This window comes from Petromyzon marinus, chromosome 14 (genome assembly GCF_048934315.1).
Source record: "Petromyzon marinus isolate PM22_M1 ecotype Great Lakes invasive population chromosome 14, UKy_Petmar_22M1.pri1.0, whole genome shotgun sequence".
Classification (NCBI taxonomy): Eukaryota; Metazoa; Chordata; class Hyperoartia; order Petromyzontiformes; family Petromyzontidae; genus Petromyzon; species Petromyzon marinus.
The window spans coordinates 1,429,733-1,454,318 of record NC_133680.1 but is presented as its reverse complement, the minus strand read 5'-3'; the positions used below and the strand labels follow the sequence as shown (position 1 = coordinate 1,454,318).

Here is a 24,586-nt window from a genome sequence, read left to right as displayed (position 1 = left end):
GCTTTAGCCACCCGGCGCTCCGTTCGTTGTTGTGAGCGTACAGCCACACACACAGTCACACACACACACTCGAGCCTCACCTCACACAACCTCACGCGCGCGCCAGTTGGGCAGTCTAGCGAAACCGTTTGAATTATCAGAGCAGGGATTCACGTATCGAAAGCGCTTTTTGCTGACATTTTTTTCTTAAACCTCAATTAAATCTTGATTTAAAGCTTTCGTGACTGCAGTGATTCATATTCTTGGTTCTTTCGGTAAAGTCACGTTGAAGGGAAACAATAAATAATAAATATAAAAAGCAATAAAATTCTCACGACGTTTCGACTGCAACACAAGCAGTCATCATCACACCTGATTTATATATATATATATTTTATTTTTTCCCTTCAACGTGACTTTACCGAAAGAACCAAGAATATATCTCAATTAAATCGTTGTGATGCCCTGCTGCAGTCTCGCCTGTAGGGGGACCCGCCGGTGGCAGCTGTCCCTGTGCGGCACGCGATGATGTCCAGCAACAGCCCAGACCTGGAAGTGAGCGGGCCTTGCCAGTATTCTGCCGTTCCCAAAAAATTAAACCACCCCACAGGTCTGGGCAGCGGTGCGAGCTGCGTGGCGAGTCGTGGCAGCCAGGGAGTGCCAACGATTTCCGATTTACATTTTGTACACTTGAACGATGCGCGGTAAATCACTGTAATAATCGTCACGTCGTGGAGTTTTTGACATGGGCACGGCCTGTCAACCAATTCGTATTGTAACAATCGTCATTGTTATCATAATAACAAAACTCAATACATTTGTCAATAACTCTGCGGCATTTAAAAGAAAATAAAATATATATGCCACGTTTCGGGCAACGGCCCTTCTTCATGTAGTGCACGACTGCCGAAGGCAGTATCACGAAACAATGTGTTCACTCAGGGAGGTAGTTCAGCTGCAATGAAGCAGCACAAGAACATCCACCCCCCTCTTGACGAGGGTGGACGGGCTCGTGAAATACCGCAGGACGTGTCGGACTGAACGGGCCTTTCTCATTCACGCTGCGGTGCTGGCGATGGGGTGTTGAGTTTCCTGCAAGGTGACAACCCATTTACACGTTCGATAAAGTAATGTATTCTAAATATATAATTCAGATATGACTTGCAACCCGCAAGTCACATCCATCCCTTTAGCCAGCCAGCCAGCAAAACTTTCACGTGTATTTTTTCGATTTCTCCCGTTACGTGATTGTTTTTGTGCAGATTTCTATTTTCTTGGCTGCTGCACGGTACCTTCATTTCTCTTTTGTGCACTGGGGTGACTCAGGTGACTTCTCTGGCAGAGGAGACTTTCTCCCTGCCTCCTGCCTTGCTCACCTGGTGACTCAAAATCAACTTCACCTCCCTCGAGTGCACTCCAAACGGACACGATGTTTGTCGGACACATCCAGAATTAGTGTACTTTATCCCCTGACCTATTCATATATACGTATAATTCCCATTTAATATAAATATATTGCCATATATATGAAAGTTAAATTATCTTCAAGGCTGCAGGCACCTCTGTCTTGTAAAGGTATTGGCAACGCATCGATCCGTCCGTGAATATCGATCCCTCAAGTTAACGACGCTTAAAGTGCTGCCCCCCGTTGCTGGCCGCTTGCCACTCTGGGCCCCGGCCGGTGACTCCCTGCACCCACCCAAGAGCTACCGAACCCCAGCGAGGCAGACGGACGCACGCACGCACAGCCGAGAGGAAGCGAGAAGCCACGCTCTCGCCAACGCCACGTCCCGTGCCGTACAGGTAGCCGAAAGGGAGAGTCGGTGGTGGGGAGTGGGGGGCTTTGCCAGAGGGTGCTGCAGGAAGCCGAGACGACAGCGACGTTCACTCGCCCATCCGCGTGAACAAATCAAAGTGGACAACTCGTGAGCCGGAGGGCGAGGGAGGGTGGGGAGGAGTTCTTTTTGCATGACGATTCTGTAGGGGGCTAAAAACACCACCTCGGGAAGGGGGACCCCGCGTCACACGCCGTGAGCAGCGGGGGGGGGGGGGCGGGGGGGGGCACGTGGCGCGGGCACGTGGGGGCCGTGGGGGCAAGGCACGGGAGGAGGTGACCGGTGAGACTCGGACACAACACCACAGCTTTCCAACTGTGGAGAGAGAATGGCGATCGATTATGATGATCGATAAGTTTAGGAGACGATGGTATATTGGTGATCGATGGGATGGTTATAACGTGATGACTGATGGAATTAAATATGGAATGATTGGTGGATAGTGATGATGATGATGATGAACGATGACTAATGATAAATGATCATGATTAATGGATAATCATCATTATTATAATTATTTGATGATAAACGACGATCATTGAAGATGATGGTAATTCATTGATGGGATGATCATGATGGTGATGGAATGATTAATGGATGACGACTGATGAGTGACAATTATGGATAATCATCATCATGATGATTGATGATGACGACGAGGGTGGCGATCGTCCAGTACAGGTGAGGAGAGGCCACGAAGGCCGTGTGGCCCGAGGCTCTCGTGTCGGGCCTCGTGCCGGCCGGGAGCCTCTCCCACCAAGCCCCGCGGGAATGAGAGCTGGGCCCTCAGGAGGAGAAGGGAGCCGTGATGACGTGCTGGTGCTGTTCTTGGTGCATGGTTCCAATCCCCACTGCGGGGGCCGGAAGGGCTGGGCGGCTCACCAGCTTCAGCTGCTCACACCCAGATACACACACAAAACAAAGATCCCCCATATAGCCTTAACAGACTGTAGGGGCAAGTGCTGTTAGCGAGCACCTATGAAGGCCGGTAACGGTACACCAGGGGGTGGGTGGCCTGCACCACGCCCGACCGCCTTTGTCTCCCTAGTGGCAATGTTTACACACCGCACCAGGTACTCATTTGAGGCTGAGTCGACCTAGGGGAGGCCCGGGTCCGGTTCAGATAATCGTCACTGGTGTTGGCCGTGAGCGGGAATCGAACCCGTGTCGCCGGGTTCATAGCGCAGCGCGCTAACCGCTACACTATCGCTCCCCACACACACACACAGGTACACACACACACACACACGGGTACAGATGAAAATCCCCCATGCAGCTCACGAAGACTATCGGGGCAAGTGCTGCTACTCATGTATACGTACAGAAAAACATCCATTTAAATACACACACATACACACAGATGTGCACACACACCCTGCATCACTTATCATGACCCTGCTAACGTTGTTCTGTTCCATAACAGCTCCTATTTGAAGACAAGAACAAATATTTACTGGGTGTGAGTGAGTAAGTGTGTTGTGACTTGCAGTATGTACGTTTTGTGTGTTGAACTTCTTTCGTACCATACGTAGCCAACCGTGTTAATCGGGGGTGCAGTGTGGTGGTGGTTGAGGTGATGGTTGAACAGTGTGGTGGTGGTTGTGGTGGTTGAACAGTGTAGTGGTGGTTGTGGTGGCGATTGTGATTGAACAGTGGTGGTTGATCAGTGTGGTGGTGATTGTGGTTGTGATTAAACAGTGTGGTAGTGGTGGTGGTTGAAGAGTGTGGTGGTGGTAGTGGTGTTTGAACAGTGTGGTGGTTGTGGTGGTGATTGTGGTTGTGATTGAACAGTGTGGTGGTGGTGGTGTTTGAACAGTGTGGTGGTTGTGGTGGTGATTGTGGTTGTGATTGAACAGTGTGGTAGTGGTGGTGGTTGAAGAGTGTGGTGGTGGTAGTGGTGTTTGAACAGTGTGGTGGTGATTGTGGTTGTGATTGAACAGTGTGGTGGTGGTGGTGGTGGTGTTTGAACACCACGTCTGTGGTAGATGGAACGACACAGCAGGTGTCTGGAAGAGACCGAGGCCTCAACACGGGTGGGGACGTCAGGGAGTGGCGCTCACGGTAACCACACAACGGGAGCGACACGGAGCGACACGGAGGCTCCTTACCGCCCGTTTGCAAGGAGGGGGGTCGCGGGATTTGAGAGGTCAACGGGTCACGGGGACGGGGGTAGCGGGGTTACTGGGGGGAGGGGGGTATCGAGGTCACCTCCACAGCGAGCTGCTTGCGGAAACGCGGCGCGATGAAGGTCCAGCAGCCCATGTTCTGCGGCTCCTCCTGGGCCCACACGAACTCTGCGGGGGAGAGAGGTGCGGTGGGGGACACACGGGCGGCACTGGTACCACGGACAGCGGCGCTGGTACCACGGACAGCGGCACGGCGGCGCCGGCACCACGGACAGCGGCGCCGGCACCACGGTTAGCTGCACGCTGCCGAGGGGCTGGAGCGGAGGGGGCGGAGTGTCACCCGAGCCACACACCCCCCCACCCCCCACACACAGCAAGCATGACGCGAGCGCTCCCAACACATCAAGCTCAGGGAGAACGCTCGAAGTGATGCGAGCTCAATGTTGCCGGTAATAACAACGCACTCGCCATAGCGTTCACGTTAACCATATCACTCAATATAAACACGAGAAACAAGCGGTCAAAATAGCCACAGAGCCAATACGCAACATGACACTGAACCGAGCCGTAACACTTATGATCACCAAGATGCTTTGGTTGGTGGCAGGGGTGTGGCAGGGTGATATCAGGGGTAGGGGGAGCGGTAGTGTAGTGGTTAGCGAGCTGCGCTATGAACCCGGCGACCCGAGTTCTATTCCCGCTCATGATCAACACCAGTGACAATTAACTGAGCTGGTCCTCGTTGACTCGGCCTCAAATGAGTACGTGGTGCGATGCGTACACATCGCCACTGGGGAGAGAAAAACAGCTGGGCACGGTGCTTGCCACCCACCCTTTCGCGTGCTGTGCTGGCCTTCATAGGTGCCCTCTAACAGCACTTGCCCCTACAGTCTGTCAAGGCTACTCGGGGCAAGGGTGGTGGGAGACTCGTAGGGGTCGCAGGGCGGGGGTGGCAGGGCGGGGGTGGCGTGATGGAGGTCGCCGGGGTAGGCCACCTGTGGCGTTGGGGAAGCGCTGTAGCTGCTGGCGCAGGGCGTGCGTGGGGAAGGGGCAGATCTCCTCAAGGCGCAGCAGGGCGGTGCCGCGCCCGGCAGCGCCCAGCGCCTCCCGCTGCTTGTGCAGGGCGTAGTAGTGCTTCCCGCTGCACAGCACCACCCGCGACACTCTGCAGCAACAGCACACAGCATTGGAGATAATGTCGATGATGATGATGATTATGACGTAACGAAATATTTAGCAAAGCGGACGATTCCGGTCATCCTCGCAGCGGGTTTTGGCTGACCATCGAACAAAGATTGTCACTGCGTCGCACACTTTTGGATGCCCTTCTGTGGCCGTCTGGAACGCTCTTCCTTCCGATATTAGGAAGCCAATGGAGCTATGCACTTTAAAATCTAGATTGAAAAATACTTTTTTTGTGTTTAGTTTGTTGTCCTTCCTCCGCACCTCCGATTAGCACGATTGGCCATGTACGGCGCAAAAGAAGTTCAAAATACATACATACGCGTGGTAGGGTACACGGTCTCGTCTGCACATCATGCTGGCCCCACGAGGCCTGGACTCACTCTTTGGGGTTCGCGCTCGGATCCCCGATCACCGGCTCGAAGGACGTGCCGGGCCCCATCTCACTCAGGCTGGACACAGCCGCCTGCCGGGAGCGGTGAAGGCAGGGGTCACGGAGACACGTGGAGGACACGGGGACACGGGGAGGACACGGGGGGGACACGGGGACGGTGAGACCCAGGCTAGGCGTTGATACAGCGTGGCGGGCACAAGGACATGGACACACGGCGGATGGAGAGACACTCGGACGTGGGGGACAAGGGAACACGGAGATACGGAGACACAGGGGGGACATGGGGATATGGGACGTGGGGAGGACACAGAAACACGGGGACACAGAGGCACGAGGACACGCAGGACACAGGGACACTGCTTCTACTGCTGTCACTGCTGCCATTGTTACTCAAAGTGCTGCTACTGCTGTCACTGCTGCCATTGTTACTCAAAGTCCTGCTACTGCTTCTACTGCTGTCACTGCTGCCATTGTTACTCAAAGTGCTGCTACTGTTGCTACTGCTGTCACTGCTACTGCCACTGCTGCTATTACTGCAGCTGCTACTGCCGTTGCTACTACTGCTGCCCCTGCTGCTACCGCTGTCCCTGCTGCTCCTACGTACCGGGTGGCGCAGCAGCATCTTGGGCGAGGCGACGATGAGCGGTTTGCGGAAATCGCGCAGCACCTGTCGCCGCAGGAGGTGGAAGTACTGCGCCGGGGTGGTGGGGTTCACCACGGACACGTTCACCATGTCACCGTCCACTCCCTCCTCGCTGCTGTCACACATCTGGCCACGCCAACGTCAACAAGGGAAGGGGGGGGGGAGCGGTGGTTACACTGGGTCAATAGGCACGTGTCGTTTGATGCGTGCCATTTTACACCTGTACCGCGATACGTGTCATGTGATCCAGGAAATGTGTGATGCGACAACTGTCCCCTGTCCCTTGACACGAGTCATGTGATCTGCGACATGTCATGTGACTTGCGACACGTGTCATGTGACCCACGGCACGTGTCATGTAACCCGCGATGACACGTGTCGTGTGACCCGCGATGACACGTGTCGTGTGACCCGCGATGACACGTGTCGTGTGACCCGCGATGACACGTGTCGTGTGACCCACGGCACGTGTCGTGTAACCTGCGATGACACGTGTCGTGTGACCCGCGATGACACGTGTCGTGTGACCCACGGCACGTGTCGTGTAACCCGCGATGACACGTGTCGTGTGACCCGCGATGACACGTGTCGTGTGACCCGCGATGACACGTGTCGTGTGACCCGCGATGACACGTGTCGTGTGACCCGCGATGACACGTGTCGTGTGACCCACGATGACACGTGTCGTGTGACCTGCGATGACACGTGTCGTGTAACCCGCGATGACACGTGTCATGTGACCCGCGATGACACGTGTCGTGTGACCCGCGATGACACGTGACACGTGAACCGCGCCATTTGACACCTGTCCCGCGACCCACGAGGACGCGTGTCACGTGACGCACGTGCCGCACCTGCAGAAACCTCTCGATGCGGCAGGACGAGTGCTCGGGGCCGGCGCCGTCGTAGCCGTGGGGCAGCAGCAGGACGAGGGCGCTCTGCAGCAGCCACTTGGCCTCTCCTGCACCACGAGCACACAAACAAGGACAACCCCGGGTAGCCTTCATCAGGCTGTCGGGGCAAGTTCTGCTAGCTAGGAGCACCTTTGAAGGCCGGTAAGGCACTTGATGGGAGTGGTGTGACCATAACTATGCACGGCCGCCTTTGTCTCCCCAATACTGACGTTTACACATCGCACCGGCTACTCATTTTTATATCCGAGTCGGCCTAGGGGAGGCCCAGGGCCGGTTCAGATAATGGTCACTGGTGTTGGTGGCCGTGAACGGAATTGAACTCGGGTCGCATCACCTGTGGGGGTGACTCCTGTGCTATCGTTTCTTCCTCGCGGGCGCTCTACCATCGTCTCCATCCTCCTCCGTCATCTACCCCCTTCCTCTGACTTCCCGATCCTCGGCCTTCCTTCCATAACGCCCTTACCTCATCAACTCATCAACCCGTGCCTTGTTTGTTGTCGCACATTTGTCATCGTTTGTTGCTGTTTATTGCTGCTGTTGTTATTCATATTCTTAGCTCTTTCGGTAAAGTCACGCCGTGTGTCGTGGCCATCTTCTCTCACCAGACATGATGAAGGTGTCGATGATGATCTGGGCCCCGTTGAAGAAGTCTCCGAACTGCGCCTCCCACACGGGCAGCAGCCGCGGGCTCTCGATGCTCACGCCGTACTCGAAGCCCAGCACCGCCTCCTCCGACAGTGGGCTGTTGCACACCTGCAGCGGCACAAAGACAAAGGTGCCCCCCCCCCCCCCCCCCACGTGGCCTTTACCAGGTCGCTGGGGCAAGCGCCGTCAGCGAGTGCCTATTGAGGCCAGCACGGCGTGGCCCGCGCCAGGCCCTGCCCTCATGTTTACAGACCACAACAGGTACTCATTTAAGATTGAGTCGACCTAGGGGTGATCAAGGACCGGTCCAGATATCACTCGCCATCGATGTTGGCTGCGGCTGTCGGAGTCGCACACGCGGGCACACCGCACGCACACAGCCACACATCCATCGCACGCACACAGCCAGCGATGTCGTCCGCCGTCCGCTTGTGGCCCGATCTGTCCGGAGACGTTCGACCTGATGAGACCGATCATCGCGGTCTCCCAAGCTCTCACCTAGTTCAACAAAACCCCAGCCCACAACCGCGACGACAACTTGACCTTCGCCACGTGCGATGCCCGACTGAACGAGCGAGGAGAAGCACAGGGGGTCAAGGCCTCGAGCGAGGGGGCCGTGCCGACCGCGTCGCTCCGCCGCCTGGCGCTCACCTCCAGGAAGGCCTCCTGCTGGGGCACCATGTGGTTGAGCGGGATGTAGGCCTCGCTGCTGCTCTGGCACACAATCATGACGTGCCGCTGGCTGAAGGTTCCCCGTCCCACGTCCTGGCCGCTCAGCCGCACGTCGAACCCTGGACACGAGCGGGTCATGACGGTAATTAAAAACTAAACTTCACAATTCGTTTGTTTACCAGGTAAGGCCCACTGAGCTAAAAAGCTCTTGTTCAGAAGCGGCCTGGTGAGCACAAATGATAGCTCATTGAAGTTTTTTATCATCATGTGGACATTTTTAGCAGTCAAATACTCTAAACACGCGTTGCTTTTGAATGTGGAGGAAAAAACCGGAGGACCGGGAGAATAACGCACACGACCACGGGGAGAGAGATACGCAAACTCCAAATATACAAGCGTCTCGTGAACCCGGCTCAGCACCATGGCACGTGGGCGACGTCACCGCCGCGCACGAGCCCGCATGCCCGCCCACGCGCCAGCCAGCCGGCAAATCTTCATTCTAATACAAAGAATGATTTAGAGGACGGGGAATCGATCACCCTGGGTGAGCAGGGAGCCAAACGCCAGGGCCTCAGCGGTCGCCCAGTCGAGCTTCGATCCCTCCTGCAGCTTGAGCAGGCGAGCCTGGGGAGGGGCGGGGCACACAAAGACAAAGATCCCCAGTGTAGCCTTACAAGGATGTTTGGGACAAGTGCCATTAGAGAGTAGGACCTATGACGGTCAGCCCGGCACATGAGGGCGTGGGGTGGCCAACACCCCGCCCGTCCGCCTTTGTATCCCCAGTGCCGATTTTTTTACACACCGCACCAGTTACTCATTTGAGGCTGAATCGACCTAGGGGAGGCCCAGGACCGGTTCAGATAATCGTCACCGGTGTTGGAATCGAACTCAGATCGCCGGGTTCGTAGCGTGGTGCGCTAACCGCTACACTACCGCTCCCCACACACAGGCACATACACCAACACGTGCTCACATGCCCACACGTACGCACGCTACCTCTGGGCCACATCACCGCCCCACAAGACGACAACGACCACGACCACGACGCCGCCACCACCGGCGGCACCACCGGCGGCGGCGGCGGCGGGGCCGCGTGGCGGTCGCACCTGCGCGTGCGTCTTGAACAGGTGTCCGTGCATCGCCACGTCGGGCGCCACCTCCACCGACTTGGCGCCGACGAAGCGCAGCAGCTCGGCGGGCGCGCCCGTGTCCCAGCGGCTCACGCGGGCCTCCGGACGGCGCAGGCCGGCCCAGCGGCCCCGCGGCTCGCCGGCGCCGTCGCCGGGCCAGTAGTGGGCGGCGACCCCTCCCCGCGCGGCCGAGGACGGCGCCGCCGCGGCGGCGCCGTCCTCGGCCGCGCCGAGTCGGCGCGCCAGCTCGGCGAAACGCGAGCTCTTGACGAGCTCCACGTCGGCCTCCGTGAGGACGCCCTCGCTCACCAGCCGCTCCGCGTAGCTGTCAGGGACACTCTTGCGAGACCTGCGGGGGAGGGGGGGAGAATCGTCGTCTACGTCATCGCCGCCGTCGTCGTCGGCGACGACAGTCACGCTCGATCCACTGCTGGGGTAGACGAGGATCCCCAAGCGGCGGTCGCATCTCTGGCATCCTCGCGATGCGAGAGATGTGAACGTGACGGTGCAACGGCTCGCCAGCTCACCGGCTCACTAAATCGTCAGCTCACCGGCATACTAACTCACTGGCTCACTCGCTTGCCAGCTCACCAGCTCACTAACTCACCAGCTCACTAACTCACAAGCTCACTAACTCACCGGCTCACTAACTCACAAGCTCACTCGCTTGCCAGCTCACCAACTCACCAGCTCACTCGCTTGCCAGCTTACCAGCTCACTAACTCACCAGCTTACTCACTCACCAGCTCACTAACTCACAAGCTCACTCGCTTGACAGCTCACCAGCTCACTAACTCACCAGCTCACTCGCTTGCCAGCTCACCAGCTCACTAACTCACCAGCTCACTAACCCACCAGCTCACTAACTCACCACCTCGCCGGCTCACTAAGCCGCCAGCTCGCCGGGTCTGAGGGCACGCGCGGTCCTCACCGGATGAGGCCGTACATGGCGGGGTTGGTGACGGTGGGATCGTCCAGCTCGTTGTGACCCCACTGGCGGTAGCACAGCAGGTCGACGATGACGTCGCGCCGGAAGCGGTGGCGGTAGTCCATGGCGAGGCGCGCCGCGCGCACCACCTCCTCCACCTCGTCGCCGTTCACGTGCACCACCGCGCAGCCCACCACCTTGCCTGGCGCCGGCAGGCAATGCGAGTCAACCACGCACGCAGTCAGTCAACCACTCTCGCCACTACTCATTCAATCAAGCGTCCAACCACAGAAAAGGTCATCCATTCAACCTCTCATTAATTCGACCACTCATTCATTCAACCGGTCATGCTTTTAGCCAACTATCAATTAAACTACCTATCTAATCAACCAATCGTAAATTCAACTACACATGGAATCATACTGCCTCATGAACTACCCAACCACCCACCAAACCAACCGACCGATCACCATTCGACCCATCTATTAAACTACCCATCTCGTCCATCAGCGCAAGGGGAGTGGTGACGTGGGGGGGGATGCGGGGTACAAAACGGAGCCAGACTCCGCCCGTCCGTTCACTCCGAGTGCCCTTACCCATGTCGCTGCTGTAGAGCGAGGACCTCCCCCACTCGCACGGAGTGGTGAAGCCCAGCTGGTTGTTCACGATGAGGTGGACGCTACCACCGACGTCGTAGTGGGGGAGGTAGGCGAGCGTGAACGTCTCGGCCACGATGCCCTGCCCCGCAAACGCCGCGTCGCCGTGGACCTTCAGGGAGGGGGGGCACACGGACGGAGAGAGACGGATATATAGCTAGGTAGACAAACAGGTAGAGAGACAGGTAGGTATAGAGACAGGTAGAGAGACAGGTAGAGAGACAGGTAGATATACAGTCATACCTCGGTATACGACCGCTTTGGAATACGTCGAATTTGGTACACGTCGTGTTTTGACGAGAAAAAAATGTCTTGGGATACGACGTCTTGCTTGGGACACGACGGGCTTGCTAGAACTTGTACGGGTCGGGATGAGTCACCGCGTACAGTACCCGCGTACACAATACTGTTACAGCTCTAACAAGCCGTAACAGTAGTGTGTGGAATGACCAGACAATCTTCTTTGGTTCTTTCGGTAAAGTCACGTAGAATGAGAATAAAATAATAAATTGATAAAATAAAATAACACAATAATATTCTCACGACGTTTCGGCCACAACACAAGCGGCCTTCATCAGGTGAAGGGACGAGGCTGTCTGGTAGGACAGCGCTGGAGTGAAAGAGCCACGTTCAGATCACGGCCTTTAAGCTGTGTGAGAGGAACAAAGCGCCTTGACAAAGGAATTAGCATATAATTTAGCATTGAAATGGCTGTGACTGGTCACAGAAATAGCTATGTTAAAAGTTAAAGCATACACATCCGCAGAGGCACCCATTGTTAAAGGAATTAGCATAGAATTTAGCATTGAAATAGCTAAGTTAAGGCATACACATCCGCAGAGGCACCCCTTGACAATGGAATTAGCATAGAATTTAGCATTGAAATAGCAGAGTGATTAGCTTGTAACTGCTCACAGAAATAGCTACGTTAAAGTCAGAGCAGTTACAAGCTAATCACTCTGCTATTTCAATGCTAAATTCTATGCTAATTCCATTGTCAAGGGGTGCCTCTGCGGATGTGTATGCCTTAACTTAGCTATTTCAATGCTAAATTCTATGCTAATTCCTTTAACAATGGGTGCCTCTGCGGATGTGTATGCTTTAACTTTTAACATAGCTATTTCTGTGACCAGTCACAAGCGAATCATTCAGCCATTTCAATGCTAAATTATATGCCAATTCCTTTGTCAAGGCGCTTTGTTCCTCTCACACAGCTTAAAGGCCGTGATCTGAACGTGGCTCTTTCACTCCAGCGCTGTCCTACCAGACAGTCTCGTCCCTTCACCTGATGAAGGCCGCTTGTGTTGTGGCCGAAACGTCGTGAGAATATTATTGTGTCATTTTATTTTATCAATGTATTATTTTATTCTCATTCTACGTGACTTTACCGAAAGAACCAAAGAAGATGAATCATTGCAGTCACGAAAGCTTTAAATCGAAATTTGACCAGACAATGTCACACTTCAGGAACATTCTTAGAAGAAGGCAAAAACAAACTTCCATGGACAGGTTTTTAGTAAAACTCAAACCTGGTGAGCCTCAACCAGGTCCAAGTCAAGAAAAAAGACGGAAAAGAGAAACAACAGAATTTCAGCTTCCTGAAGTTTTAAGGGAAGGGGACTCTCGTTCTCCTCCTCCTCCCCTTCCTCACCACCATCCTCGTAGGCTGTCAACTCCTCTCAGCAAGCTAAAGTGATGTTACATTTAATTTTTATTTTAATGTACGTATGCATTTTGGTACTAAGTAGTGTCTACATTATCTTATACAACCCCATTAATGTTTAATATGCTATGTAAAATATAATTTCTTATACTCTGGAACGGATTATTTCCTTTCCATTTATTTCTTATGGGAAAAATGCGTTTGGCATACTTCATCTTCGGTATAAGTCCTTCCTTCTGGAACGAATTAACGACGTATACCGAGGTACCATTGTACAGACAGGTAGCCAGACAGGTAGATATATATACACAGGTAGAGAGACAGAAAGACAGTGAGACCAGCAGGCAGATGGACAGACATACAAGTAGATAGAGACAGATATACAGATGAACATAGGCAGGCAGACAGGCAACCAAGCAGACACAGAGAGACAGAGAGACAGAGTAGGTACTCTCTGTCTCTAAACTAAACTCTTACTGCAGACAAACCACCTTGTCTTCACGAAGCCAGACAGGCCCCGTGTTACTTGCAGACCGTGCGTCTTCATGAGACATCACAGACCCTCGAGATCCGCACAGAGACAGCAGAGGCCTCGCCCACCCGCCGCGAGGTACCTGCAGGCAGGCCACGCGGTCGCCCGGACGGGCCCCGGGCTCGCCGGAGTAGTGGCCCTCGCGGCGCGTGCGCTGCCGCCCGCGGGCCTTCCCCACGGCCACGGGGTTCACCGCCTCCAGGTGCGAGGGGTTGGGCAGCAGCGCCACGCGCACCGAGCGGCCCGGCGCCGCCTCCACGTCGAGCGTGGCCGTCAGGTGCGACAGCACGTCCCCCACGGCGCCGCGCGTGCCCTCGGGGAACTCGCTGAGGCCGCGCATCTTGCGGAACATGATCTGTGTCGGCGGCCAGGGGGCGCGGACGGGCGGGGGAGGTGCGTGGGGAGAGTTACGGACGACACAGGCGGGTGAACGTACGGATGGATACGTGGATGGACGGACGCACGGATGGAATGGCAAAGAGATGGATGGATAGCAAGGTGCATGGATGGACATTTGGATGGATGGAAGGATGGTTGGAAATATGGATGAATGGTCAAACGGATATATAGATGGACGAGCGAAGAGATGGATGGACGCCCGGATGGATGGGGGAGAGAGATGGATGGACGGATGGAGACACAGACACACAAACAGGCAGGCAACCAGAAAGACAGATGAATGGACAGGCAGGGAGACAGACAGAGGGATTGACGCACGGACGGACAGGGAGATGGGCACACAGGTGAACATGCACGCACAGGCAGACAGAATAGCAGAGAGGTGGGGGTCTAGTCTTGTAGGGTCCAGGTCACATCATTGGATCTGTGTCATGTCGCGCGGGAACCAGGCCAGGTCTTGCCGGTTCCACATCTCATTACGTCGGGTATGGGGCGAGGTAATTTTTCGGATTTGGGGTCAGGTCGGGTAGGGGTCGGGTTGGGGTCACGCCGACCTCAGGCGGTAGCTGCAGGAGGCCGGCGAGGAGGTTGAGGCGGCCGCGGTGCGGCATGGCCAGCACGAGGTCGGAGAGGCCCGAGAGGGCCGCGTGGCGGAACGTCTCGTGGAAGAACGGCAGCATGGCCTCGGCTCCCTCTCCGCCGTAGCGCTTCACCGTCGCGAACTTCGTGGCCACGAAGTTATCGAACGCCTGGGGGAGAGACACGGGGAGAGACACGAGGAGAGACACAAAGACATGAAGAGACAGAGATGTGACACTTATAATGACGATAAATATGATGAAGATGATGATGAAGCTGATGACGATGGTGATGATGGCCAGCACCTGTGACTCGAGCATCAGCGTCGCGAGCAGTCTCCGCTCCTCCGGTGGGAACGTCTCTCCGCGGAGCCTCTCCACGCGCTCCGCCAGCCATTCCCGCTCCTCGGCCGAGGCCAATTGCGCCATCTCCACAGCGATGGCGCCGCAGTAGGAGTCCTGCAGGAACCGCAGCACCTCGTCCAGCGTGGCCTCTGCCTTGTCCATCGCCAGCAGGCCTGCCCACAGCGTACAGGACACACGGAATACAGGACACACGGAATACAGGACGCATGGCATAAGGGATGCACGGCATACGGCGACGCATGGCGTACGGAATACGTGGCATACAAGACACGTGGCATATGGGATGCGTGGCATACAGTAATGGCAATGGCAATGTCAAGCACGGGTCAAGGGCAGAGTAAGGACTTGGAAAGCACAGGGTGAGGGCAGGGCGAGGGCAGGGAAAGGGCAGGGTGAGGGCAAGGCGAGAGCAGGGGAGTGAGCGGCTGTCGCACCGTCCACACGGTAGACCCCGGGCTGGAGTCCGTAGGCGGAGGCGAGGAGTTGTGGGGGCACGCGTAGTGGGGGGCCGTGCTCCCCCCCCGCCAGGGGGTCCAGCCGAGCGGCGAGGTGGCCGTGCTCACGGAACGCGCTCACCAGCCGCACCAGCGCCTGGTCCGGGCACGGCATCCCCGCGCCCAGTGTAGGGCCTGCACCCCAACCCCCCAAGCAAACACACAGAGCGGAGAGGCGGCTCATTCATCGGCTTCACCAATCATCGTGTGACTGCATAAAATACGAACGTAATTGGGATGAAATTAGGATTAATCAACACGTTTTACTTTTGTACAGACAGGGTCGTACTCATTTAATCGAAACCAGAGGTCCTGGGCCCTCTCGTTGGTCGATTCAGCCTTAAAATGAGTACCTGGTGTGGGGAGACAAAGGCGGCCGAGCTTGGTGATGGCCACCAACCACCTCGTGTGACGTGCCGGCCTTAATAGGTGCTCGCTAACAACACTTGCCCCAACAGTCTGTGTAGGTTACACGGGGGATATTTGTCTTTATATTGAGTCCCCACATCACCAGAGGCAGCCGATACAATCAGAAAACCATCCCCTCCATCGTTCACCCACCATATTTTTGAGCGACAGAGCAGTGACACACCAGCGTGGCTGTAAGTGCCAAACCGTGCCTGTGTCAAGTTCAACGCCAGGGTTAGGTCAGGGTCAATCATCAATCTGTCCTGTCATGGTATGACACTTACTACTCCGGTGCTGGGATCACACTCATAGCTTGAACCTGTTGCTGGTGTCACGGCCATCACCGGGTACCACACTCGCCACCATAATCTGTGCTGACCTCAAACTCGTCCACCCCTAATAACCCTGTCCTGGAATCACACTCGTAGCTATCAGGTCAAGAGCTTCCGCAGTTCAGACGCAAGCCGAGAGCCTGAACCCCGCATCGTAATCGGATCCCTGCTGAACCCCCTCTCGCCTCTGCTTTAAAATAATTCGCGACCCAACAAAAACCCAACAACTTTCCAGTAACTTTCAGGAGCTCTCCAATGATGCCCCCTCCCATCCATCATCATCATCGGCAGCCACCGTCTATCCACTGCTGGATGAAGGCCTCCACATGTAGTCGCCATCTCTGACTGCCCACTGCTGCTACCGCCATGCATCTCACTCCTGCACGTGACTACATCTCAATCACCGCTCCATCTCCGCGGAGGATGTTGTTCTTGGACGCGCTCCATCAGTTTGGCTGCCAATTCGTCAGCAGTCTCGTGCTTGGCCCTCATCTCATGTCTCCGTCTTGCATTTGGTCTCCGATCCACGCGTTCATCTTTCCGTCTCTTTGAGTTTGCGTTTTAAAACATGGCTAAATAGATTTAGTGTCACACGTTTATAGGATTGAACAAGGTTGGCATGAGAAGTTGTTGACAAAAGAGACGACGATGATGGGAGAGGGAATTCCAAAGTGGAACAGTGCGAGAGAAGTAGCAGCAGAGAGGTGACCTGCGGTGAGGGAGTAGGTGGGTGGGTGAGTGAGTGGGTGAGTGAGTGCGTGAGTGGGTGAGTGCGTGAGTGGGTGAGTGAGTGAGTGGGTGAGTGGGTGGGTGAGTGAGTGAGTGCGTGAGTGAGTGAGTGCGTGGGTGAGTGAGTGGGTGAGTGAGTGAGTGTGTGAGTGGGTGAGTGAGTGGGTGAGTGAGTGAGTGAGTGCGTGAGTGAGTGAGTGGGTGAGTGAGTGAGTGAGTGCGTGAGTGAGTGAGTGGGTGAGTGAGTGAGTGAGTGCGTGAGTGGGTGAGTGAGTGAGTGGGTGAGTAAGTGGGTGGGTGAGTGGGTGGGTGAGTGGGTGGGTGAGTGGGTGAGTGAGTGAGTGCGTGAGTGGGTGAGTGGGTGGGTGAGTGAGTGAGTGCGTGGGTGAATGAGTGGGTGAGTGAGTGTGTGAGTGGGTGAGTGAGTGAGTGGGTGAGTGAGTGAGTGAGTGCGTGAGTGAGTGAGTGGGTGAGTGAGTGAGTGGGTGAGTGAGTGCGTGAGTGGGTGAGTGAGTGACTGCGTGGGTGAGTGAGTGGGTGAGTGAGTGTGTGAGTGAGTGAGTGGGTGAGTGAGTGAGTGGGTGAGTGAGTGAGTGCGTGAGTGGGTGAGTGAGTGAGTGGGTGAGTAAGTGGGTGGGTGAGTGGGTGGGTGAGTGAGTGGGTGGGTGAGTGAGTGGGTGGGTGAGTGAGTGGGTGAGTGAGTGAGTGGGTGAGTGAGTGAGTGCGTGAGTGAGTGAGTGCGTGAGTGGGTGGGTGAGTGAGTGGGTGGGTGAGTGAGTGGGTGGGTGAGTAAGTGAGTGAGTGGGTGTTGTTGTAAGCTGCAGCGTGGTTGAACGCAGTGTGGAGGATGAGACTGATCAGTCAACGAGCGGAGTTCACGGCAGCAGTCAACCGTGACAGTAGCAGTAGCGATGGAAGACAACGAGCGATCGTTCCAAGCAAGATTCTGCTCCCCACCACCACCACCCCGACCTACCCCCCCACCACCTCGACCCCCCACCACCACTCCCCCCTCAACCCCCCCCCCACACCTCGACCCCCTCCGACCCTGACCTTGAGCCTCCGCGATGCCCCCAGCGTGCTGGGCACCCTCAGCACGGGGCCGGTGCCCGTAGGCCCCCCGCTGGCAGCGGTAGCCGCGTCGGCTCCCAGCCAGGGGCAGGCGGCACGCGGGAGCGGACCCTGCCCGGAGGGTAGCGGCGCACCACCGCCACGTTGATGTCCTGCAGCAGTTCGCCATCATCATCATCGCCGTCGCCGCCGCTGCCGCTGCAGTTGTCGTGAGTGATCTCTGGCGGTGTCGACGTCTTCTCGGGAGGTCCTCAACGCCGCCGTCTCTCCAGGGCTGTCAGCCTGGACCGCGAATCGCCTTAGGGGGGGAAGGCCAGGGGCGTGGCCTACTGGATGGGGGCGTGGCGTCGCCCGATATGGGGGGCGTGGCCTGTCTGTTTGTGGTCGGTGGCCGCGGTCAGGCGGCGTGATCTCGACCGAGTAGGCGTGGTTTAGTTTTAGTGGGCGTGACTATGGGCATATCCAGGGGGTGTGGCCGCCTCGGGGTCTCCCATTGGCTTCGTGGTGGGGGGCGTTTGCCCGCGTGCCATCATGGGTCGCGAGGTGAAAATGAACGAGGGAGGTGGTGTGGCTGCCAGGGGAATGAATGAGTGAGCGAGGTGGTGTGGCTGGAAGGGGAATGAGTGAGTGAGCGAGCGAGGTGGTGTGGCTGGCAGGGGAATGAGTGAGTGAGCGAGCGAGGTGGTGTGGCTGGAAGGGGAATGAATGAGTGAGTGAGTGAGCGAGGTGGAGTGGCTGAAAGGGGAATGAGCGAGCGAGGGAGGTGGTGTGGCTGACAGGGGAATGAATGAGTGAGTGAGCGAGGTGGTGTGGCTGGCAGGGGAATGAGTGAGTGAGCGAGTGAGGTGGTGCGGCTGGGAGGGGAATGAATGAGTGAGTGAGTTAGTGAGGTGGAGTGGCTGAAAGGGAAATGAGCGAGCGAGGGAGGTGGTGTGGCCGGAGGGGAATGAGTGAGTGAGCGAGCGAGCGAGCGAGGTGGTGTGGCTGGAAGGGGAATGAATGAGTAAGTGAGTGAGCGATGTGGTGTGGCTGGAAGGGGAGTGAGCGAGGTGGTGTGGCTGCAGGGGAATGAGCGAGCGAGGGAGGTGGTGTGGCTGGAAGGGGAATGAATGAGTGAGCGAGGTGGTGTGGCTGGAAGGGGAGTGAGCGAGGTGGTGTGGCTGCAGGGGAATGAGCGAGCGAGGGAGGTGGTGTGGCTGGAAGGGGAATGAGTAAGCTAGTGAGAGAGGTGGTGTGGCTGTAGGGGAATGAGTGAGCGAGGGAGCGAGGTGGTGTGGCTGCCAGGGGAATGAGTGAGCGAGGTGGTGTGGCTGCCAGCGAGTGAGCGAGGTGGTGTGGTTGATAGGGGAATGAGTGAGTGAGCGAGGTGGTGTGGCTGGAAGGGGAATGAGTGAGCGAGTGAACGAACGAGGCACTTAACGAACGGGTGAATGAATTGTTGAGTGAACGGATGGGTGAGTGAATAAGGCGAGCAATGCATTTGCGAATTCACGATTGAGTGAATTAATGTATGGGCGAATAAGGCAGTGGATGAATGAGCGACTGAATGATTAAGGGGCCGTCCATAAATGACGTCACGTACCAAGGGGGGGGGGAGGTCAGACATTTGTGACGATGTGTGACGAGGGGGGGGGGGGGGGTGAGAAATGTGACGTCACATCAAAATGCGCAATTTAAAAAATAGACAACACGTTCTACTTAAATTTTGATTTAAAGCTTTCGTGACTGCTGGGATTCATATTATTGGTTCTTTCGGTAAAGTCACGTAGAAGGGAAACAATAATATAATAAAAATATAAAACAATAAAATTATCACGACGTTTCGACTGCAACACAAGCAATCATCATCAGGTGTGAAAACCACAGCAAGAAAATTTGAATAAAGTGGCGTTTTTTTTACGTGAGCACCACGGAGAGCGATTTGGCAGTTATTCAGATGGACGAGTCCATCTATGTTCGGAAAAGAGGAGGGGGGAGACGAAAATAATGTATGTGGTCTGAAAGCCACCGTAAGCGTGAACAATCAATTAAGACCCGAAATGGTTGATCAAATCCTTCCATTGATTGCTAAGCCAGAATACATCTTCTCAGTTGAAATTGTCTCTGTGTTTGTATATGTGGATAGTCTCATGAACGAATCTCTATGGTAGCCAGATGGCTTGCAGATAACCTCTGTCTTGGAGAAGTCAATGTCATGTGAGCCTACTGAATTATAACAGTGATCTGCCACGGCCGAAGTGCTCCAATGTCCAAACACCAAACAGACATTGCAAGGCATCATCAAGTCTGCATTAACCACACATGTTTGAGAGTGTACGCATTGGCTTTGAAACTATGGTTCCATTTCGATCTCTTGGTCTGATGCCATACCATAATATGCAATCATCAAAGTCTGTTTCCACTATAATACAGGTTTTTTGGGGGTTAGATCGCGTAAATATATAAATGTGTCGTTAAACCCGCCACTACCCGACACAGCCACGACTGTAAGGGTTGTCACGTTAGCAGAACATGCCAATTCGGCACTAGTACAGCACCCCGGTGTGTTGGAGAGCAAATCCACAAAATTAGCAATCGGAGTTCGACGTTTCGCCAGTAATAACCAGCATCATCAGGCGGCAGTTAGATTTGTGGTGGCGGTTTTAACGACGCATCTATATTTACACGATCTAACCCCACTAAACTGTATTATGGAAGGGAGTTTCACAAGATCTATGTGCAATCCACCAACACTCGCTGTTTCCTCTGCAGTGCTGGGTCACAGGCAGCCACGTGCATAGCCACCACCACCGCTCAGCTGTCTGTCTGCCCATTCACTTGCTGCTCTGCGATTGCTGCAGGTTGCATGGGCCTGTCTTGTTTCACGAAGACAAGGCGGTTTGTTAAAATACTGTCTCTCTCTCTATGCGTTCTTGTTTGCTTGTCTGTCCATTCATCTGCACTTCTATCCGCAAGTCTGCCTCCCTGTCTTCTCACTGAGTGTGTATACAACACACCAACACCGAGTACCGACCGAGACAGCTGCACACAGGTAATCCGTGACTGCATGAGTACTTTTTAAAATCATTGTATCGATGAAAATAAGTGCCCTGACTGGTATTCACGCGTACTGAAGCTGATTAGCCGGTTCGGTGTAGTGACCCACTGCAAACACGCCAAGCGCCCGGGCGTGGTTGCAGCGCCTCCAGCCTCTTCGTGATTCGTGTCAACCATTTATAGTTTTCTTAATAAAATGTTAAAGCTTTCGTGACTGCATAAAATTACTCATGAGTTTTTTCGGTAAAGTCACGTATGTAGAAATACAATAAAATTATATTAAAACAAAAAACAATCACGACGTTTCGATCACAACGCAAGCGATCTTCATCAAGTGTCAAGAACAAATCACGGAGGTAAATACAACAAAAAGATGAGAGACGAGAATTCAACAAACCTGAAAAAACATTATGTGAAGCACATCCAGTCAGGCCAACAACACAGACACTTCCTGGCGGACCACGAATTTCAGAAGAGTGTTAAATTTCGTGTTCAACCTTTGGATTGCACATACCAGCATAGATAGAATGAAAAATACGAGGTACACGGTCAGTAGAAATACATATACAAGTCCACCAAGAGGTAAGGAGGGAGGAAAGACGGACAGGGAGGCAGAGAGAGAGAGAGAGGGGGCAGTTCAAAAAAAGACCACCTCTTGCAAATACAAAACGGCAGCTATTTTATTGTATTTCTACATACGTGACTTTACCGAAAAAAACAATGAGTCATTTTATGCAGTCACGAAAGCTTTAATACTTTATTATCCAACTTCTAAGGGGAAGTTACCATTGTAATTATGTGTAAGATGTGCCCTTTTTTGAGCTGCCGTTTTGTATTTACAAGAGGTGGTCATTTTTTGAGCTGCCGTTTTGTATTTACAAGAGGTGGTCCTTTTTTGAGCTGCCCCCTCTCTCTCTCTCTCTGCCTCCCTATCCGTCTTTCCTCCCTCCTTACCTCTTGGTGGACTTGTATATGTATTTCTACTGACCGTGTACCTCGTATTTGTCATTCTATGCTGGTATGTGCAATCCAAAGGTTGAACACGAAATTTAACACTTCTGAAATTCGTGGTCCGCCAGGAAGTGTCTGTGTTGTTGGCCTGACTGGATGTGCTTCACATAATGTTTTTTCAGGTTTGTTGAATTCTCGTCTCTCATCTTTTTGTTGTATTTACCTCCGTGATTTGTTCTTGACACTTGATGAAGATCGCTTGCGTTGTGATCGAAACGTCGTGATTGTTTTTTGTTTTAATATAATTTTATTGTATTTCTACATACGTGACTTTATAGTTTGCTTGCCAACTCTATTTGCTCCAACAGCTTGCATGGGCCACACGGGGCATATTTTTCTTTGCGTTGTATGCATGCGTGTGCCTGCTGGAATGTGTCAAACTATGTTTTATTCACTGAAGTGTCTCTCGTAGAAAGGAGACTCAGACGGGATGACGCGCTTTGGATACTTGTCACGTTTTCCTAAAATATAGTTTTGGAGATACATACATGGTGGTGGCTACGCTGCCGCACATGGCTGCCTGTGACCCAGCGCTGTGGAGGCAGCAGCGAGGGTTAGTGGATCACCGCACGGATGGGCGATGAAACTCCCTTCCAGTGGGTGGAGATGAGAAGCCGTACCCTGGTTCACAGGGAGGAGGCGGTACAGCAAGTGGACTAATCTCCATCTGTTTCCGTTTGTACAGGGATCGAGTGTTGCTCCCTCACACGTGGCGTGTTTTCTCTGGGTGCTCTGGTTTCCTCCCACACTTAATTAATTGGCCGATAATATCCCGTTAATATATAGAGGACCGCAGATCTTGGGGAATTGTTGAGAGCGCTGGCTCGTCACGGCGTGGCTGCTGCTGCTGCCGCCTTCCCGCTTCTGGTCTCTGGTTCCTCCTCCTCGCGCCTCTGAGTCCTCCCCTCACACTGTACAGCGGCACAGTGTTGCAAGTTGTATTTACATATGCTGTTATGTATGTTTAATTAACTTAATTAACATACACGCAGACATTTTGTCCTTACAGCCATTACATTCATAATAGAGGTTGTATGGGGTTAGATCGCGTAAATATGTGTCGTTAAACCCGCCAGCACTCGACACAGCCAATTAGTAAGGTACTTCGCCAGTACTTAAAACCGGCATCATCAGGCGACAGCCAAATTTACATTAATTACATCCTGATCATCACTGCGGGTGTGATGACTAGACAATACTGCACGCCATTCGTTTCACGGCGCACGTTAAAGATCCCGTGACGTCGTTTGCAAGAGGGGGCCATTGTGTGTCGGCGTCAAAACCCACATTTGTGCTTGTATATAATCTCGGGTGTCTCAGAGCTCTTCACTTGATACAGCTATTCTGCTGTGACTGTTCCACCTGAAGACGGAAGCTTGTGTTGCCTCCGAAACATCGTGATTTAATTTAGTTGTTTTCGTGACTTTACCGAAAAACCAAAGAGTATGAATCCTTGCAGTCACGAAAGCTTCAAATCTAGAATTGGGCGGACCGTTGTAATGTGCGAGGAGTCCCAGAGGGCTGTGTTGACACACGGCGCGCAACAGGGTGAGACTTCACTCACCTGCCCTCTCACCTGCGCACTCACCTGCGCACTCACCTGTACGCGTCTTTCAAGTTGCCGAGTACCCGGCTCAAAGGCACACCGAACGTCAAGCGGCCCGCAGCAAACAGCACGGTTAAAATCGTCACGTACGTCAGAGTTAGTTAATACGTTTCTTCAAATGAGCGAGGCGATGATGATGATGAATGCTTGGGTGAGAAAAATAGACGCTGGTGATTGGAAGGGGAATTCCAAAGTGGAGCAGTGCGAGGGAAGAAGCGGCACGAGGAGGGGGGGGGGGGTGATTCTCTATAACTCCATTTGTCTGCTTTGTTCCCTGGGTGCCGGGCGTGAAGAGGTGACCCTCCTTGGACTTGCATCACACCCACCACCAACTTGCACGGGAATGTGTAAGAAGTTGCGTGTGTCGTTGCAGGCAAGTTGTCGGCAGGCTCGCGTGATCCCGACAGCAGCCGCTGGAGGCCGCTACACACACGCGAATCGCGAAAATTCAAGGGATGTCCCGGTGCCAGTGTTGGCGCCGGATGGCAGGGGAGTGGGAGGCGTTCTCGTAAATAATTTCGCCTACGGCAATTGTAGTTGTTGGATATACTCGCGCCAACCATGGGAACGTGGAATTTCCAATGCTGGCTGAGGAGCACCGAAGATGAAAGTTGGGTAGGCTTTGTCGATTACAAAATCGTTCTGGGGGTCATCACGAGAGAGACAGAGAGAGAGACAGAGGAAGATTTCCCCTTCCAGACTCGGGAGCTCGCCCAGCGGCCACTGCCACCATGCGTGCTGGAAGCTAAACACGGCGTGGATTTGTAGACTCCTCTTGGACGACTCAACAGGCGCTGTCACGAAATTAATCCCCCGACAGAATGAAAACATAATTATGTTAATGTACCAGGCCCATATATGTATCGATGTACATTCACATAATTTATTATTGCCGCGGCAGATTAAATTATAAATGATGTTAATTGTACAGGCCCGTATATGGAGCTATATTAACATGTATCGTTCATACTCTTTGGTTCTATTGGGTAAAGTCACGTAGGTGAAAATAAAATAACAAATTTTTTTGTTTTTTTGTTGTTATTTTTTTGTTATTTTATTTTCACCTACGTGACTTTACCCAATAGAACCAAAGAGTATGGATCCTAGCAGTCACGAAAGCTTTAAATCTAGAAATGTATCGTTCATCCTGTCGCAGATTCATTCCGTCTCCTGTTTACAGCGACTGCAATCCGCGCAGCAGAGGCCAATGCAGCGAATTACATTGCTGTACTGTACTATCCTCCAACGTCTATGCTC

At 53.9% G+C, this 24,586-nt stretch overlaps 1 protein-coding gene across 1 annotated transcript; it reads right to left on the bottom strand.

Moving 5' to 3' along the window:
* Positions 1–369: 369 nt before the first annotated feature.
* Positions 370–18,110, bottom strand: DHTKD1 (dehydrogenase E1 and transketolase domain containing 1). Its single transcript, XM_076066985.1, has 17 exons — positions 17,659–18,110; positions 15,077–15,271; positions 14,583–14,794; positions 14,253–14,447; positions 13,382–13,654; positions 11,045–11,216; positions 10,452–10,650; positions 9,497–9,869; positions 8,930–9,014; positions 8,370–8,509; positions 7,676–7,826; positions 7,014–7,120; positions 6,121–6,285; positions 5,506–5,588; positions 4,936–5,105; positions 4,023–4,108; positions 370–2,705 (listed from the first exon to the last, which is right to left on the bottom strand). The coding sequence occupies exons 1-17, from the start codon at positions 17,852–17,854 to the stop codon at positions 2,601–2,603; spliced, it is 2,907 nt and encodes a 968-aa protein (XP_075923100.1). The 5' UTR covers positions 17,855–18,110; the 3' UTR covers positions 370–2,600.
* Positions 18,111–24,586: the final 6,476 nt, after the last annotated feature.

Bases quoted from the DNA above. Each gene is read 5' to 3' on its own strand.
- DHTKD1 (XM_076066985.1), bottom strand. From the start codon at position 17,854: ATGATGATGATGGCGAACTGCTGCAGGACATCAACGTGGCGGTGGTGC. The intron at 9,015-9,496 runs GTGCGACCGCCA...GCCCCTCCCCAG, and splicing joins TGTTCAAGACGCACGCGCAG to GCTCGCCTGCTCAAGCTGCA. The intron at 4,109-4,935 runs GTGGCCTACCCC...TCTCCCCCGCAG, and splicing joins GCGCTTCCCCAACGCCACAG to AGTTCGTGTGGGCCCAGGAG.